Here is a 19,741-nt window from a genome sequence, read left to right as displayed (position 1 = left end):
ATGGGCTTCAACATTTCAATAAATCATTTAGAAGTTGCATTTCAATCATGTGAAATACCAGTTTATTTTCCAAATAGTTGATGGAAATAGGACTGAACCAATGTTGACACCAATGTAAAATGTAGACACCGACATGCCTCTTGAGTAGGCAACACATCAGAAGAACGTATACAACAGGTCAGAGGGAAAGACCTAAGAGTGTGGTAGACAGAATAAAAACAAGTGTTGTTCCAATCTAAGGAATTCAAATATAATTTCAAAATAATAATGAATGTCAATTAAACGTATTACAATCACATTCAAATCCATTTGTCTACCCTTCAAACCAAGCAATTTACAACATATTTATTACTGGCCAAGAAAGAGTTTTTTTTTTTTTTTTATAAAAAAAAGGTCCAAATTGATCTTCAAACTTTGTGAGAAGGAAACCCTAAAATGCTGTTTGCTTTAAGAAATACAAAACCCATCACAAATACATTGCCACCTACATTTCTTGAGCAAACTGTTTGAGTCAGCTATAGAGGTTTATCTAGCGTCGCTTAAAGCTGCAATATGTCACTTTTTGGGTAACCTGACCAAATTCACATAGAAATGCGTCATAGATCTGCCATTCTTATTGAAAGCAAGTCTAAGAAGCGGTAGATCTGTCCCATGTGCGCTCTCTCTATGCTTCCCGTTCCTAAGTTTTGTTTTTGCGTCAAACAGCTGAAAATACAATATTTTTAGTTATGGAAAAGATATTTCACAGCCATTTAGATGGTACAATGATTCTCTACACTATACTCGCTTGTTTTGCCACAAACTCAAATTAGGGGAACTATTAGAATTTTAGCAACCAGCAAATGATGGAGCCATTTCTGCATAGTGCATCTTTAAACACACTTAGATATGCAAGGTAAAAATACAGCTCAACCAGGCAGTTTCTCACCTGACTCCCACCTTCTACCAAAAATATTCTAGAATGTTCTAGATATTCTAGATGCGGTCCAGAACACAAAGTTTGCTGTGTCTTCTTCATCACAGACAATGCTACTGGCTTTCAGTCCTTCAGTTGATAGGGCCACTTCTGTCAGCCTGGGTAGGCATCCAGGGATTGTCACTATTTACAGGAGGCAGGGGCAGCACTCTCCCAGTGGATTTTGGAGTTACAATCAACGTAGCCAAAGGCTTGTTAGCCATCTCTGGCAGGCCTGTGTTGGCAGTAGGGCCTCTAACCGTGTTTAAAACAGCCCCATCAGGACTCACTAGTAGCTTGGTGGTGGGGCTGGTTGTTTGCACTGCTGATGCAGGCACCTGTGAAGCTTGCAAAGGGCGCTTGCCTAGGCCCAGTATCTGCTGCTGCCAAGGATTGGATAAAACTACGGGCATGCGGATAGTCTCTGCCGACATCACCGTCCTGACAGGTTGAGCAGGTGTCATGATTACAGTGCTGTTGGATGGGGGCACAGTTGCCACAGGAGATGTTTTGCTACCGAAGGCACCCCCAAGGGGCGGTACAGTCACCACAGGTAGAGACTGCATCCTGGAGAAGGTGCTCCCTATCGGCGGAACAGCTACCGTTGGTAGGACCTGCGTCCGTGTGGAGACCGCTCCCATAGGTTGCACGAATGACGTTATCTGCTGTGTTGTGAGTGGTGCATAGTTGATGCCAAGTCCTGTGTTCAAAGGGAGCTGCTTTGTTGGGCTCTGTAGAACTTCTGCTGTTTGAGCTGGGCTGGGACTTGTTGGCACGGAGGAGAGTGACAAGCTGCCCATCCCTTCCGGTTGAGTTAAAGATGGAGCTGCCACCACATTAGCTAGGCCAGTGAGTATGGTGGCCATAGCAGGGAGCCGGTGTAAAACTGGTGGAGAACAGTTGGTAGTGGTGCTGGTGACCGATAGTGGAGCTCGAATCTCCATCGTCTGGCGAGGGACAGTGAAAGAAACTGGGAAAGAGGGTCCAACTTTCTCAGCGGACGGCGCTCCCAGGGTTAGTGATCTAAGTGCTGCTTGTTGAGGCTGGTGTGTCCTTAGTTGTGTGGCCATTCTGGGGCCTTGTGTAGGTGTGGCTAACCCAGGTAACGTTGGCCCTCGTGGGACACCGGTCGTTGGGCTCGCTCCCCTGGGACTAGGAGCTGCCACAGGCACTGCAGGGCTGGATATTATGAGGACATGCTGGCCAGGCCCAAGGCCTTGAGGGGGAACAACAAAACGGGTGTTGTTGAGCAGAATCTGTGTGCCGCCTACAAGCGGTGCAGGGGTGTTAATGACAATCTTCTGTTGCACAGTTGTGGTGGTGGTGCTGGTGACAGGATTGGTATTACCAGCCGGCCGCACTGGAGTGGACTGATGAGTGGATCTAGTGGCAATTGGAGACTGTTGAGTACTTATTTGAGGAGGTGTGGTGACCCCGCTTACACAGTGAGAGTGGTGAGACTGAGAAACCTGGGCCGATGGTATGAGAGGGGATGTTTTGACAAGGCCTAGCGGTGTAGTGACCGGCACTGGTAGTTGTGGTTTTCTGGTGATTAAACCTCTGATTATCGAAGACCGTGGTTGCCCAGTTACCTTGCTTAGATTGGGGATCACAGAGGACGAAGGGATGCCTTGTAGTTGAGATCCAGTCAGGCGTGTGGAAGAGGGCAAATGTGCAGTGCTAGTGATAAGGTGAGACGACGTGGTTGTAAGAAGTGCTGCCTGTGTGCCAGACACAGATGTACTTTTTAAAGTAGATTGTGCAAGTGCACTTGCCTGTTGTGGTAGCCTTATCGGAGACCCTGGAAGCAGATTGATGCGCTGGACCTTATTCAAGGCTCCGAAGTTTGCACTGCTGATAGCTTGATGAAAGTTGAGTCCGATCTTCATTGCTTCATTGGGTATTGACGTGGTCAGGGATTGTGCCCCAGACACTGAAACCTGTCTTGAAATGCTACATGTTGCGTGGGATGCCTGGGCTGGTGATTGGCTGATGAACATCAACCTTTGCCCTGGAAGAGCGGAGGGAGCTGTAGTGGAAGGGACTTTGGTTGCAGCCATAGATGTGATGTTGGACGAGGGAGAGACCAGGATGAACTTAGTGAATGGGGACCTCTCATCTGGACATACCCTTTTCAAAACAGGTTTAGTGACAACTTGGACAAGAGACGTCTGGGTGGCGCCTGCTGGGTTACCAGGTACAGTGATGATGCTTTTAGGTAGCTGTGAGTTCACAGCAACTGTAGAAGAGACGTTGCAGCCCTGGTTTACAGCAACGGTAACAGCAGAGCCCGCTCTCTGACCTGTGGCCTGAATGCCAGCAGTGATCAAAGACTGGCGTGCAGTTGTTGAACTCGTGACAGTTGAAGGCCGTAATGGTGACGGTCCTAATTGTGCCCGGGCTACAGTCGCGCTTTTGACCACTGGGACCGTGGGGGCAGCAGGTGGAGAGGTCTTGGACACCAGGAAGGCTTTGAACTGTGGAGAGATGATGATGGGACTGGCAGGTAACAAACCAGATGTACTCTGATCGGATGTCTGCACCTTGACTACTCCAGTGTTGCCCCCCCTAGTGGTGACTAGGATGGACTGCGAGTCCCTTATACACACGGTCTTCAGCTCTTGTTTAGGGTCCAGAGGTTTACTGGGATCAGTAAAAGCTGTACTAGTGGGGTTGGATGGTGATCTATTTGGTATAACATTTTGGGTAGTGCTACTCACTTTCGGACTAGGGAGTTGGACAACCTTGTAGCATGTTGTAAGAGAGGTTGTCTGCAACCTAGGGGAGATGGTAGGAGAGGATGTACCTCCCTTTAGCGGTGCCACTTGTTGTATGGGGATCCGGTTGTCATGACTTTGCGGCATGGTGAATCCAGAGCTTTGTGACAGTGGAGTGGGCGCTTTGGAGGCTGGGACCTGGATTGTCATTGGTTGCTGGGGGTGACTCTGACCCTCTGACTTTTGAATGAGCAAGTTCGAAGGAAGAATGACCACTTGCTGCATTAGCTTATCCCCCGTTTTCTGGTCCAGAATTGGCTGCACTGTGATTTTCATAGGGCTTCCAGCTTTCCTGACCAGACCCATGCCCTCGGGCATCTTGTAGACAACCTGTACGGGGGTCTTTGGTATGGGCGTGATATGGGACATCTGTGTGTGTTTAGGTGTGGGTGTTGTTGGTTGCAGTAACTGTTGAGAGCTTTGTGGTAAAGAATATTTAAGTTTGGTAGCTTGCAGGGAAGAAGCACAGGCTAAGCTATGAGCCTGACCAACATGGCTGATAACACCTGGCTGATGATGAATTAAAGTAACTTTATCACCAACACTCTTGGCCAGCAGGGTATTTAGCTGAATGGGTTTGTGAGTCCTTTGGACACCAGCCACCGGAGTAGTTATAACCACTGGGCTTGTTTCTCCAACCTGCTGTCCTGCTGGATTCGCTTCCCTGGATCTGTTTTCCACTTCAGCTTCAGGGGAAGTCGTCAGTTCGTCACTGTTGATCCTGCCTCTCTTAATGAGGCTTGAGTTCTCATCTAAATCACTCTGCAGACGCTTCAAGCCCCGAGTGGAAGGCCTGTGCTCGTTCAAGGTCAACATCTCTTGTCTGGTTACCACAGTGAAGCTGCCTCTCAATGCCTCTGTTCCAAACTGCCCTGAGTCCTCTGAAAAAGAGAGACACATTCAATGTATTTCAACTTGCACTTACAATGATTTTACTGATTTTATTTTACCTTTATTTAACTAGGCAAGTCAGTTAAGAACAAATACTCATTTTCAATGACGGCCTAGGAACAGTGGGTTGACTGCCTGTTCAGGGGCAGAATGACAGATTTGTACCTTGTCAGCTCGGGGGTCAGCTTGGGGGTTTGAACTTGCAACCTTCCGGTTACTAGTCCAACGCTCTAACCACTAGGCTACCCTGATACAAATCGTTTTGTGATTTCAATGCAATTTATAATAAATAGCCTACACGTTATATGCTTTTCCATAATGTCTTTCTGCACTTCACCCACAAATAAAACACAAGTTACCTTCCGCCCACAGGATCCTCTGAACAGTCTGATCCTGCTGTTCCTCCTCTTCAGTCAGTCTGGTGTTTTCAGTGAACGAGGTGCTTCTATCCACATCCTCTCTGACAAAGTTGTCATAGTCAGGGTGCTTTTTGAAGTCGTCAAAATCCTTTTTCAAACGTAGCCTGTGGGGAAAGATTACGTCAAAATTAAAAATAAAAGCCATCGAGGAGTCAATGATGTGTTATGCTAGACATGTTTTGTAAACATAGTTTTCTGATATTATAACCGCCTTCAGGCGAGTGGTGATACCTGTTCCTATGGAAAGCCTTGACCAGTTTGGGTTCCCATGGGGAGAGCTCGTTGAGCAGCCTTATGAGAGTGATGTGCAGATCTTTCACGGCTTCTTTCCTGAAGCACCACCTTCCCTGTAAAAACAAACAAAAACACACAACATCAAGAATTTAAAAAAGCCCAATGGTTGAGAGCACATACTGCTGTATTCTCTATTCTCCCTCTCATAGTTGACAATCCATATATATAAACTCAGCAAAAAAAATAAAGTCCTCTCACGGTCACCTGCGTTTATTTTCAGTAAACTTAACATGTGTAAATATTTGTATCAACATAAGATTCAACAACTGAGACATAAACTGAACAAGTTCCACAGACATATGACTAACAGAAATGGAATAATGTGTCCCTGAACAAGGGGGGGTCAAAATCAAAAGTAATAGTCAGTATCTGGTGTGGCCACCAGCTGCATTAAGTACAGCAGTACATCTCCTCCTCATGGACTGCACCAGATTTGCCAGTAATTGCTGTGAGACATTACCCCACTCTTTCACCAAGGCACCTGCAAGTTCCCAGGCATTTCTGGGGGGAATGGCCCTAGCCCTCACCCTCCGATCCAACAGGTCCCAGACGTGCTCAATGGGATTGAGATCCGAACTCTTCGCTGGCCATGGCAGAACACTGACATTCCTGTCTTGCAGGAAATCACGCACAGAACGAGTAGTATGGCTGGTGGCATTGTCATGCTGGAGGGTCATGTCAGGATGAGCCTGCTGGAAGGGTACCACATGAGGGAGGAGGATGTCTTCCCTGTAACGCACAGCGTTGAGATTGCCTGCAATGATAACAAGCTCAATCCGATGATGCTGTGACACCGCCCCAGACCATGACGGACACTCCACCTGTCCCGCAGGTGTGATGTTCGGATGTACCGATTCTGTGCAGGTGCTGTTACACGTGGTCTGCCACTGCGAGGACGATCAGCTGTCCATCCCGTCTCCCTGTAGCGCTGTCTTAGGCGTCTCACAGTACGGACATTGCAATTTATTGCCCTGGCCACATCTGCAGTCCTCATGCCTCCTTGCAGCAAGCCTTCACGCAGATGAGCAGGGACCCTGGGTAACTTTCAGTAGAAAGGCATCTTTAGTGTCCTAAGTTTTCATAACTGCGACCTTAATTGCCTACCGTCTGTAAGCTGTTAGTGTCTTAACGACTGTTCCACAGGTGCATGTTCATTAATTCTTTATGGTTCATTGAACAAGCATGGGAAACAGTGTTTACACCCTTTACAATGAATATCTGTGAAGTTATTTTGATTTTTACGTATTATCTTTGAAAGACAGGGCCCTGAAAAAGGGACGTTTCTTTTTTTTGCTGAGTTTATATATATATATACACACACACACACACACACCACTGTATTTTGTATTCTCCCTCTCATAGTAGACAATCCATATATATACACACCACCGTTCAAAAGTTTGGAATCACTTAGAAATGTCTTTGTTTTTTGTCCATTAAAATAACATAGATCAGAAATACAGTGTAGACCTTGATTATGTTATAAATGACTATTGTAGCAGTAAACAGCATATTTTTTATGGAATAAAGAGGCCCTTATCAGCAAACATCACTCCTGTGTTCCAATGGCACATTGTGTTAGCTAATACAAGTTTATCATTTTAAAAGGCTAATTGATCATTAAAAACCCTTTTGCAATTATGTTAGCACAGCAGAAAACTGTTGTTCTGATTAAAGCAGCAATAAAACTGTCCTTCTTTAGACTACGTGAGTATCCGGAACATCAGCATTTCTGGGTTCGAATACAGGCTCAAAATGGCAACAAACAAAGAACTTAATTCTGAAACTCGTCAGTCTATTCCTGTTCTGGGATATGAAGGCTAGTCCATGTGAGAAATTGCCAAGAAACTGAAGGTCTTGTACAACGCTGTTTACTGCTCCCTTCACAGAACAGAGCAAACGGACTCTAACCAGAATAGAAGAGGAGTGGGAGGCCCCGGTGCACAAGTGAGCAAGAGAACAAGTACAAGTGTCTAGTTTGGGAAACAGATGCCTCACAAGTCCTCAACTGGCAAATTCATTAAATATTACCCGCAAAACACCAGTCTAAACATCAACTGTGAAGAGGCGACTCCGGGATGCTGGCCTTCTAGGCAGAGTTCCTCTGTCCAGTGTCTGTGTTCTTTTGCCCATCTTAATCTTTTATTGGCCAGTCTGAGATATGGCTTTTTCTTTGCATCCCGGAGTCGCCTCTTAAATGTTGACATTGAGACTGGTGTTTTACGGGTACTATTTAATGAAGCTGCCAGTTGAGGACTTGTGAGGCATCTGTTTCCCATTATTTCTGAAGTTATTTTAATGGACAAAAAAAGTGTGATTTTATTTAAAAACAAGGACATTGTGAAGTGACCCCAAACTTTTGAAGTTTACATACACTTAGGTTGGAGTCATTATAATTAGTTTTTCAACCACTCCACAAATTTCTTCTCAACAAACTATAGTTTTGGCAAGTTGGTTAGGACATCTACTTTGTGAATATGACAAGTTATTGTTCCAACAATTGTTTACAGACAGATTATTTCACTTATAATTCACTGTATCACAATTCCAGTGGGTCAGAGGTTTACATACACTAAGTTGAATGTGTCTTTAAACAGTTTGGAAAATTCCAGAAAAGGATGTCATGGCTTTAGAAGCTTCTGATAGGCTAATTGACATCATTTGAGTCAATTGGAGGTGTACCTGTGGATGTATTTCAAGGCCTACCTTCAAAATCAGTGCCTCTTTGCTTGACCCCATGGGAAAATCAAAAGAAATCAGCCAAGACCACAGAAAATAAGTATAGATCTTCACAAGTCTGGTTCATCCTTGGGAGCATTTCCAAACGCCTGAAGGTACAACGTTCATCTGTACAAACAATAGTATGCAAGTATAAACACCATGGGACCACGCAGCCATCATACCGCTCGGGAAGGAGACACGTACAGTCTCCTATTAATGAACATACTTTGGTGCGAAAAGTGCAAATCAATCCCAGAACAACAGCAAAAGGACCTTGTGAAGATTCTGGAGGAAACGGGTACAAAAGTATCTATATCCACAGTAAAACGAGTCCTATATCGACATAACCTAAAAGGCCGATAAGCAAGGAAGAAGCCACTGCTCCAAAACCGCCATTAAAAAAGCCAGACTAAGGTTTGCAACTGCACATGGGGACAAAGATTGTACTTTCTGGAGAAATGTCCTCTGGTCTCATGAAACAAAAATAGAACTGTTTGGCCATAATGACCATTGTTATGTTTGGAGGAAAAAGGGGGAGGCTTGCAAGCCGAAGACACCATCCCAATCGCAAAGCATGGGGGTGGCAGCATCATATTGTGGGGGTGCTTTGCTGCAGGAGGAACTGGTACACTTCACAAAATAGATGGCATCATGAGGTAGAAAAATTATGTGGATATATTGAAGCAACATCTTAAGACATCAGTCAGGAAGTTACAGCTTGGTCGCAAATAGGTCTTCCAAATGGACAATGACACAAAGCATACTTCCAAAGTTGCGGGAAAATGGCTTAAGGAAAACAAAGTCAAGGTATTGGAGTGGCCATCACAAAGCCCTGACCTCAATCCTATAGAAAATTTGTGGGCAGAACTAAAAAAGTGTGCGCGAGCAAGGAGGCCTACAAATCTGACTCAGTTACACCAGCTCTGTCAGGAGAAATGGACCAAAATTCACCCAAATTATAGTGGGAATCTTGTGGAAGGCTATCCGAAATGTTTGACCCAAGTTAAACAATTTAAAGGCAATGCTACCAAATACTAATTGAGTGTATGTAAACTTCTGACCCACTGGGAATGTGATGAAAGAAATAAAAGCTGAAATAAATCACTCTACTATTATTCTGACATTTCACATTCTTACAATAAAGTGGTGATCCTAACTGACCTAAGACAGGGAATTTTTTACAAGAACTAAAATGGCATGTATTGTGAAAAACCGAGTTCAAATATATTTGGCTAAGGTGTATTGAACTTCTGACTTCAACTGTATATACAATATATATATATATATATATAGACACACACACACACTAAAAAAACTGTATCGATGTAATCCTTCCATACTGTACGTAATAGTTATCTGTTTATAATGTATTTTTGATACAGCACAATCAAAATTCCTAAATAAAATGTATTTTTATTACTTTACTAACAGATCTCTTTTTGGTGCTCTCCAGCTCATCCAGTTCATCCTCCGTCCTACTGATGAGTTCCCTCAGCTCCTCTAGACTGGTGCACACCAACTGAAGAGCGAGGGACAAATCAGCACTCATGGATTCAAATTGCATAACAATTCATATTCCATATTTTGCATCAAAAAACAAACAAACTGTGGGGTTTACCCTGAATGCAGGTTGAACTGGGAGTTGAGGTTTCTTTTTTGAAGCCAGCTTCCTGGACTTAAGCTTTCTTCCTGCGAAGGGGAAGAAGATTATTCTATTGAGTAATTCAGACAAGCGGGGCAAAGCATTATGAACAAGATTACATCTCGTTAGGGCTGACCCAGTTTAGTCGACTGGTTGATTGTTTGGTCGACCGAGATTTCTTTAGTCGAGCAGTTGCAACATACATTACATATAGTACCAGTCAAAAGTTGACACCTACTCATTCAAGAGCCTTTATTTGTACTATTTTCTACATTGTAGAATAATAGCGAAGACATCAAAACTATGAAACAACACATGTAGTAACCAAAAAATAAAAAACTGTTAAACAAATATTTTATATTTTATATTCCTCAAATAGCCACCCTTTGCACACTCTTGGCATTCTCTCAACCAGCTTGACCTGGAATGCTTTCCCAACAGTCTTGAAGGAGTTCCCACATATGCTGAGCAATTGTTGGCTGTTTTTCCTTCACTCTGCGGTCCAAGTCATCCCAAACCATCTCAATTGGGTTGAGGTCGGGTGATTGTGGAGACCAGGTCATCCGATGCAGCATTCCATCACTCTCCTTCTTGGTCAAATAGCCCTTACACAGCCTGGAGGTGTGTTGGGTCATTGTCACGTTGAAAAACAAATGATAGTCCCACTAAGCCCAAACCAGATGGGATGGCGTATTGCTGCAGAATGTTGTGGAAGCCATGCTGGTTAAGTGTGCCTTTGAATTCTAAATAAATTACAGACAGTGTTAACAGCAAAGAACCCCCACACCATAACACCACCTCCTCCATGCTTTACGGTGGGAAATACACATGCAGATATCATCTGTTCACCCACACCGCATCTCACAAAGACATAGCAAAAATCTGAAATTTGGACACCTTTCCCTCGACGTGATCATGACAAAGGAGATGATTGTGGACACCAGGAAAAGGAGGACCGAGCAGTACGGCCCAGTACATCACTGGTGCCAAGCCTCCTGCCATCCCGGACCTCTATACCAGGCGGTGTCAGAGGAAGGCCCTAAAAATAGTCAGACTCCAGCCACCCTAATAGACTGTTCTCCTTGCTACCGCATGGCAAGCAGTACAGGTCAAGTCTTGGTCCAAGAGGTTTCTAAACAGCTTCTACCCCCAAGCCATAAGACTCCTGTACATCTAATCAAATGGCTACCCAGACTATTTGCATTGCCCCCCCTTCTTCTTCACTGCTGATACTCTCTGTTATTATCTTTGCATAGTCACTTTAATAACTCTACCTACATGTACAATACCGGTACCCCTGTATATAGCCCTGATATTGTTATTTACTGCTGCTATTTAAATATTTGTTCTTCTTATCTCTTACTTTTTTTGGGGGGTATTTCCTTAACTGCATTGTTGTTTAAGGGCTTGTAAGTACGCATTTCACTATTCAGCGCATGTGACAAATAAAATTTGATTTGATTTATAAAAATGGCGTACAAGACAGCTGTCTGATTCGCGCCTGTCTGAGTGGACTAATCCATTGTGGAGGCCTTGGGGATGGAACAGTCCATCACTAAAACGTGCTTATATACTGTAGGCTACTGTATCAATCGCTCATTCATTCATTTGTTCAGGTCATCCACACAGCATACGAGTCATTCATGATTTGAAATGTAATCAAGCATTTTAGTTTTAAAATAAAATAAAGCGAGTCTGGAATAATTAGCTTAAATAATAAATAAACCATTCAATTTCGGGAAATTGCATTCACGAGTGAATGAGACTGTGTTTAGTCTTTTCTGTAATAAAGGCTTGACAAAAAAACATTACAACAGACTCTGGTATGCTTATAATTTATTTAGTGTTGTTTAAACTGTTCCAAACAGTCAGAAAAGGTTTGTTGTAATCTAACAGCATCTGTTTGGAAACATAATACGCAGACAAAGCTTGTTCCTTACCTTATTTTTCTTCATCTCCAGTATTTAACAACTAGTCACATTTATTCCACACATCTGACTTCCCCTTTACTTCCTGAGAAACCAGTACACATTCCCCCATCTCCAGTTTGTCATGTCCTCTGCATCCATTTTGCTGTTACGGTGTTCAGAGTTTGTTATAACCCATTTATTGATGTGATTATGATATGCTATAGGTCAGGCCCTGTCGTTAACGTGCATGAGATGCATACGTGTCACGTAGAGAGAGCAAAGGGGTTGAGGGAATAGGGAATGTTTTTCCTCAACAAATGAGGGATTTCTGTAACAAAATCCTTCAGTCAGAAATGTCTGTAATTATGTTACAGCTTCAGCAACAGACAGCGTGATAAACACTGTTGATGTTCTGTGGTGGTCGCTGCAGCAGGGAGGAGAGAGAAACGGTTGCTCGTCACACAGTCACTCGCTGCCATGTTTTTTACCACAGTGCAGCAAGTCTGAGCCTGGCCAGGCACAATCAAATCAATTGCTGGTCGGACTCCCTCTAGTCATTTATGCGTCTTAATTATTTAATCAAACAGTGTGCATAAAGCATCAGACAAGCTCAGTGAATATAGTTGATTTGATTAACACACATAGGATGTGTCTAAATGGAAAAAAATACACATTTAAAAATCGATTGCTCGAAAGAACAGATGACTCTTGGTCGACCAAGATTTATTTTTGGGGGTTGGGGACAGCCATATATCATCATTGAACAAGTACCAAGTCTCTCAGCTGTGATTTTACATAGGCCTAATTTAGCCTAACAAAACGTCAAATATTGATTTACAAGACAGGTATTCCTTTTCCTTACCCATTTTTCGTTTTTTCCTCTTGTCCTTTCTCTTGACGGTGGTCGCAGATCTCCTGACAGTGGATTTAGCTGCCCTGGCCTTACAGAGTGGGCTCCTGTCTGATCTGCGCTGCCCACCTGCTGCACGTAGTTCCCCCAATTCCCTCACTTTCTTCCTTTTCTTGGCCCGAATCCTGTCCATCCTATTCTCTGTCACGTTCACCTTGCGTGGGTGGCCAGCACCAGAGGGTGACGTTGTTGATTTATTGTCTGTGGCACAATGGCAGCGATGATTGTCCTGTGACTTTGTCCCTATTTCAGAGAAACATTTTGGACAACATCTTTGTCCCTCAGAGAGTTCGTTCCTGTCCACTTTAACATAGACATCAGTCAGTCTCATGGGTATAGTAACACCAGACCTGCTGGTATATGTTGCCCTAGCAGGGCGAGCAGGGGACTTCCCTGTATAGCAGTGTTCCCCCACACTGAGACGCGGCTCACATGACCCTGATGATACGTCCGATCCCTCTTCCTGCTTCACCATTCGTCTATTAGGCCTATATTCCAATTCCTGTGGCTCTTCCTTCACATTCCCTCTGCCCACAAAGTCCTTGATAGTTGAAGAGGGCCCAGTTGAGCCAGTGAGTCTGTTCTGATAAGTAGGCTTACAGTCCTCCTCATCCTCCACTCCCCGTGTGTGAAATTGCCCAGTTCCACCCCTGCACATGTCCCCTTTAACCCTCCCACCACTCTGTCTGTCAGAACTAAGTTTCTTCTCTGAATCCTCCTCCATTGAAACCAGGTGCTCAGAGTCCTCTGATAGCCCCTCGTCAGGCTCCACCCTCTTCACCCAGACAGCTGGTAAGGGGAAGTCAGAGGGCATGCTGACACTCTGGCAGTAGATGCGTAGGTCCGCCCCGCAGAAATGCGGAAAGTGTATGTAGGCGTTCTCGTTCCCGTCATAGCCCAGGATGGACTCTCGGCACTCGTGGATGGGTTGGCCCAGCACAGCGTCCTGTACGTCCTTCTGGGTCTCGTATACGTTGTCACACAGGCCTTTGAGCAGCCACACACGCTGAATGAAGGGTAAGAGATGGAAGGGGTTCTCCTCCAGGGGGCTAACCACCCCGACTGTCCTGAAGAACTGATGGGATAGGCCCAGCTGCTCAGCCATCCACCCCTGGTCCTCCGCCGTACCCATGGCATAGTACCAGCCTTGCACCCTGTGGCGGAGCTCGGACTCCCAGCGGCAGTAGGTGAGGGCTGGGCGACGGTGGAGCGTCCCACTCCTCTGGGGCGGGCAAAGAAGTGAACTCATGATCTTGGAGAGGAAGATGCTGCAGCGAGGCATGAGGAGGCACCGCTCCAGCTCAAAGAACACTATCTCTGGGAGGTTGAGAGCTGCCTGGGCCAGGCAGAGGAAGTGGCCGATGGCAGGGAGTTCCCACATGGTCTTCAAGGGGGTCTGGGAGGCCTGGGAGAGAAGACTGCGCTCCCACTCCTCCACCTCCTTGGCTGAGGTCTCCTCCGCCTCCTTCTTATCTAGCTCCCGCTGCCTACAATCAGAAATGAAGGATGAGTTTATGAACCAGATGTCCTACTAAACACAAACAATCACAGCCATAGTCATAGACAGAATGAAAAATTATTTTAAATGTTTAATGTAATTATATTGTCACAGTTGTCAGGATTAAGCAGTCTATGGAATTTTCAAGTTTTATTCTGACCATGGAGGGAGTGGGAACATAGAAAACCCTCAGGCACTGGAACATTCCATTCATATCTTACCTCTTCTCTTCCTTGACTCTCTGCTGCCCCTCCAGCCTGAGTGCCTGGACCATGATGGACTCATTTCCCCCCACTGTGATCGTAGCCAGGCTGCGAGGCACTGTCCTCCGTCTGGTAGAGGTGCCTACGGGCCCCCTCTCATCCTCGGTCCCCAAACGACCCTTGGAGGTCACTGCCAGAGTGGTCTTCTCTCGCAGCGTCCTGGTTGGGTAGGTGGATACAGACACAGCATCATAGGGCTAGTTAGGGTCCCAGTCATTTCATCAAGGGTCCTGGATGAAACAGACACTACTGATGTTTGAAAATGTTTTACTTTTAGTTACTACTACAACAGCAACTGAAGAAAGAATCCATACCATTGAATGTGTGCATTTTAAATGTGGATGAATGTATGTACAATATGTAGGCTGTGTCATGAATACTTGAATATATATACACCATGCATTCGGAAAGTATTCAGATCCATTGACTATTTCCCACATTTTGTATTCAGACTCTTTGCTATGAGACTCGAAATCGAGCTTAGGTGCATCCTGTTTCCATTGATCATCCTTAAGATGTTTCTACAACTTGATTGGAGTCCACCTGTGGTAAATTCAATTGATTGGACATGATTTGGAAAGGCATACACCTGCCTTTATAAGGTCCCAGAGTTGACAGTGCACGTCTGAGCAAAAACTAAGCCATGAGGTCGAAGGAATTGTCCATAGAGCTCCGAGCCAGGATTTTGTCGAGGTACAGATCTGGGGAAGGGTACCAAAACATTTCAGCAGCATTAAAGGTCCCGATGAACACAGTGGCCTCAATCATTCTTAAATGGAAGAAGCTTGGAATCATCAAGATTCTTCCTAGAGCTGGCCGCCCGGCCAAACTGAGCAATCGGGGGAGAAGGGCCTCGTTAGTCAGGTGACCAAGAACCCCATAGTCACTCTGACAGAGCTCCAGAGTTCCTCTGTGGAGATGGGACAACCTTCCAGTTGGACAACCATCTTTGCAGCACTAAGCCAATCAGGCCTTTACAGTAGTGGCTAAGACAGAAACCTCTCCTCCGTAAGGCACCTAAAGGACTCTCAAACCATGAGAAAAAATATAATTTGGTCTGATGAAACCAAGATTGAATTAATTGGCCTGAATGCCAAGCGTCACGCCTGGAGGAAACTTGGCACCATCCCTAAGGTGAAGCATGGTGGTGGCAGCATCAGACTATGTGGATGTTTTTCAGCAGCATGGAGACTAGTCAGGATCCTTGATGAAAACCTGCTCCAGAACGCTCAGGATTTCAGGCAAGGGAAAAGGTTCAACTTCCAACAGGACCATGACCCTAAGCACACAGCCAGGACAACACAGGAGTGGTTACGGGACAAGTCTCTGAATGTCCTTGAGTGACCCAGCCAGAGCCCGGACTTGAACCCGATCAAACATCTCTGGAGAGACCTGAAAATAGCTGTGCAGCGACGCTCCCCATACAACCAGACAGAGTTTGAGAGGATCTGCAGAGAAGAATGGGAAAAACTCTACAAACACAGGTGTGCCAAGCTAGTAGCGTCATACCCAAGAAGACTCAAGGCTGTAATCGCTGCCAAAGGTGCTTCAACAACGTACTGAGTAAAGGGTCTGAATATTTATGTAAACGTGATATTTCAATTTGTTTTATTTTTTAGACTGTATATTTGCAAAAAAAATCTAAAAACCGGGACAATTTAATCAATTTTAGAATAAGATTAACATAACAAAATGTGGAAAAAGTTAAGGATGTCTGAATAGTTTCTGAATGCACTGTAGGTATGTAAGACTTACCTTGACAGCAGTGTCAACTTCTGCTCAAGCATTATTTCCAATTTCTGTGCCTGTTTAGAAATCCAGTGGTCGACCCCATGGTGCCTGTAGCAGTTCTCTAGCATTAGCCTGAAGTCTGCTACAAACTCTGTGATTGTTTCATACTCCCGGCTAACAAACTTCTCCTCCATCCTTCTGAAACACATGGACTTCTTGAGGTGACCCCTGACCCAGTCAGTGTGTTTTTCAAGGCCAATGGGGTGCAAGAAGGGAGTCATGATGCCTTTGTGCTTTTCCAGAAGAAAGCCATTAAATATCCTATAGGCCTGCTGTAACTCATAGCTAAGGTCTTCTTCAACTGTAACTGTGGTAGGTATGCAGACCTCTGACAATGACAGTTCGTTTGAGATTTCAGGCACCCCATCATGTCTTAGCGCAGGATTACTAGTAGAACTACTGTGGGAATGAACATAAACATTCTCCAGGGAGGTTCCATTGCTGAGTCCTCCTTTGGTGACTAGGCTGCTGCGTTCAGTACTGTGCCATTTGGAGTCTAATGATGATACAATGTGAACATTCTGGTTCTGAGATCCTGAACCCAGTTCATTCTGACAGTCTCGGTTGAGAAAAAATAAATTACTATTGTGGCTGTCCTTCTTGTCAGACAAGTCTTGCTGCTCCCCTTTGTCGTTTTGTGGCACCTTGGGTGGGTTAAATGTTTCAGTTTGCACTTTCATGTTGCTGGCTGCCCTATATTTCAATAGGAGGTAGCTAATTAACTACTAAAAAAACAGACTTTTATTGGCTAACCTTGTTAGCTAACCAGCTGACCGCAACCTAACATTGGTAAACTTTGTTGCCATCTTAAAACATTTTTTTTTAAATTAAATGCACAATTGGCCGTTCTGTCAATTACGTTCAGAGTCCTTCCTCGTTTTGACTCTTCAAAACATTCACCGGCACGTGCAAGAATGAGTTGACGTTACAGTTCTACCTAGCCAGCCAGCTAGCTAGCCATCCAAACAGTAGTTAGTCCTAGCTAGCCAGCTACCTAGCTAGCCAAACAGTAGTTAGTCCTAGCTAGCCAGACAGTAGTTAGTCCTAGCTAGCTAGCCAAACAGTAGTTAGTCCTAGCTAGCTAGCCAAACAGTAGTTAGTCCTAGCTAGCTAGCCAAACAGTAGTTAGTCCTAGCTAGCCAGCCAAACAGTAGTTAGTCCTAGCTAGCCAGCCAAACAGTAGTTAGTCCTAGCTAGCCAACTACCTAGCTAGCCAAACAGTAGCTAGTCCTAGCTAGCTACTTATGATTTAGTTAACTAGACAGCATTGTGAGATACGTTATGAACGTTCGTTTGACAGCGAACATTGTTATTTGTTCATAAAAGTATTAGGTTGGGCTTATTTAGCTAATCCACCACAAACTAATATACATTAGTTGACAAGAGACAAAGTGAAGTTAAAAATTTGCCATATAGCTATTACCTAGTATAACTTTTCTTTGATAAATTATCTGATGGGACTGGTAGTCTAGATTCGACAAATATAGCTAGGTCAATTTACAAGGCCATTACTCATACCTCACATCAGCGCTTTAAGGTCGCGTCCGATACAAGCGGTACAAACTGCTAGTTCGCTAGCCAACTTGTTAGCTAGCAGCTAGTTAGCCGGTGTTGTACAGGCAGTGTGGCTGTGTCTCCTTCACAGCCTATCATTGAACTCATTGTTTCCAGTCAGAGGCCTGCGTCCGCAGTGTCCGATGCAATGTTTTCAGGGAACATTTTAGGCAACACAGCGATGAATCCTTGCTATGATGAGCCAACGAAACCAGTTTAGCTAGAAAGATAGCTAAATGAGAAGATCCATCAATTCAGCAAGCTTGCTGGGAAGCTAGTTAGCCGGTTAGATAACAATTAATGTAAGTTATCTAACTTCAACATTTTCTCAAATTAAATTAACTAGCATAAATCTAGATAGAGAACTTTCTAACTCAACTCAACAGTTTACAAAGTTAGCCAGGTATCGAGTCCGTTCCACCAGAGATGCTATGCTAGCTAGCTAACTAAATATTCCCCGAACGACGTTTCTTTGCATCGTCCTGGGTGCGTGTTAACACCCTGACGTAGTCGCGTGGCACAGATTTTTTTTATTGGGGTTTCATAATACTGAGAGAGGACTTATTTCCCTCTTGCAATATAATTACTTTACCAATGTTAACGAATTGTTCAGACAAAATGTTGATGAATTTTAGGCACATTTGTATACCCTAAAATTACAAAGAGAGATGATGAGCCTTGGCAAGCATACTTTGTAATTCTAACCTGTCCTCTTCAAGTTATTACCTGCCTTTTTAAGCAGGTACAGGTGAAAAGCATGTCAGATGTCAATTTTACCACCGGCAATTAATGTGAGACTGATGGCAAGTTGACAAGTAATTTAGAGATAGACGAGTCAGTCAAGTTCTGCCCCTGAACAAGGCAGTTAACCCAGTATTCCTAGGCCGTCATTGAAAATAAGAATTTGTTCTTAACTGACTTGCCTAGTTAAATAAAGGTAAAATAAAAATAAATTAAATAATAAAGAAGTTCATCACTGGTTACATATATATATTCTTCTATGCTATAATGGCAGTCCGCAAACAAATGTTAAAGTTGCATGCTGCCACTTACTGTGCTGGAGTTTGTGGTCAATCATGGTTTACAACATTAAGGACACATTTCTACATCCTCCTACCTAACTCAGCAATTCTGAGAAAATAAAAAAGAGCCCTACTAACTTTTAATAGACCCCCCCATCCCATCCAACCTCAATGACCCAACACTTCATACTTTCCCTCTCTTCATCATACTTATAACAATATAACAACACATGTTCCACTGTTTCATTGACCATACACTCCCGACACAAACTTTTCACAAACACCATCTCTTCCTTCCTAATATGACATTTGAATCTTGGTCCACCGACCTTTCTTTGGAGAGTATATAAATGCCAACCCTTGTGCTCAGAGTACCATCTCTTCTGCCACACATCTATCAATAGGTCTCTGATCTTACATTTGGCCTCACCTCTACCCAGTGGAACATTAATATTAATTATATCGTGTTTTAAAGCTCTTTTGGCTATCTGGTCTACAATTTCATTCCCTTCCACACCCAAATAGGCTGGGACCCAGCACAATCTCACTACCACACCCACTCTCTCAATTCTCCATAAGAAAATAATGCCTCCAATAGCAGGTCACTCCTATTAGATTTTCCAGATGATAAACTATTCAATACTGTCACGTTCTGACCTTTATTTTCTGTGTTTTGTATTTAGTTAGTATGGTCAGGGCGTGAGTTGGGTGGGCAGTCTATGTTTGATTTTCTATGATTTGGGGTTTTCTATGTTTCGGCCTAGTATGGTTCTCAATCAGAGGCAGATGTCATTAGTTGTCTCTGATTGAGAATCATACTTAGGTAGCCTGGGTGTCACTGTGTGTTTGTGGGTGATTGTTCCTGTCTCTGTGTTTGCACCAGATAGGACTGTTTTGAGTTTTCACATTTCTTGTTAGTTTGTTCATGTGAAGTGATTTATTAAAACATGAATCAAAACAACCACTCCTTCCGCCTCTCGTTCAGATGAAGAAAACCATTACAAATACAGATAGAGAATCTGAGCATACTATAATTCTGACAGGTTGTATGTCCTCCACCCATTTTCTCTACCAAGGTTAGATCAACAACAGGA

The 19,741-nt window shown here is 44.1% G+C and overlaps 1 protein-coding gene across 1 annotated transcript; it reads right to left on the bottom strand.

Annotated features, from left to right (window-relative positions):
- Positions 1 to 39: 39 nt before the first annotated feature.
- On the bottom strand, positions 40 to 18,154 carry LOC109892331 (uncharacterized protein KIAA2026). Its single transcript, XM_020484804.2, has 8 exons — positions 16,036 to 18,154; positions 14,239 to 14,439; positions 12,472 to 14,006; positions 9,676 to 9,746; positions 9,487 to 9,576; positions 5,274 to 5,389; positions 4,983 to 5,146; positions 40 to 4,613 (listed from the first exon to the last, which is right to left on the bottom strand). Exons 1-8 carry the CDS (start codon positions 16,749 to 16,751, stop codon positions 1,048 to 1,050), a joined length of 6,459 nt encoding a protein of 2,152 aa, XP_020340393.1. The 5' UTR covers positions 16,752 to 18,154; the 3' UTR covers positions 40 to 1,047.
- Between the last annotated feature and the right edge of the window lie 1,587 nt (positions 18,155 to 19,741).

This window comes from Oncorhynchus kisutch, linkage group LG6 (genome assembly GCF_002021735.2).
Source record: "Oncorhynchus kisutch isolate 150728-3 linkage group LG6, Okis_V2, whole genome shotgun sequence".
Classification (NCBI taxonomy): Eukaryota; Metazoa; Chordata; class Actinopteri; order Salmoniformes; family Salmonidae; genus Oncorhynchus; species Oncorhynchus kisutch.
Note: the sequence above shows the minus strand (reverse complement) of the source record. Positions and strands in the feature narration are given on the sequence as shown.

Coding starts and splice junctions, on each gene's coding strand:
- LOC109892331 (XM_020484804.2), bottom strand. CDS start 16,751: ATGAAAGTGCAAACTGAAACATTTAACCCACCCAAGGTGCCACAAAAC. Junction 9,577..9,675: donor CAGTTCAACCTGCATTCAGG/GTAAACCCCACA, acceptor CTCGCTCTTCAG/TTGGTGTGCACCAGTCTAGA. Junction 5,147..5,273: donor AAGGCTTTCCATAGGAACAG/GTATCACCACTC, acceptor CTTTCCCCACAG/GCTACGTTTGAAAAAGGATT.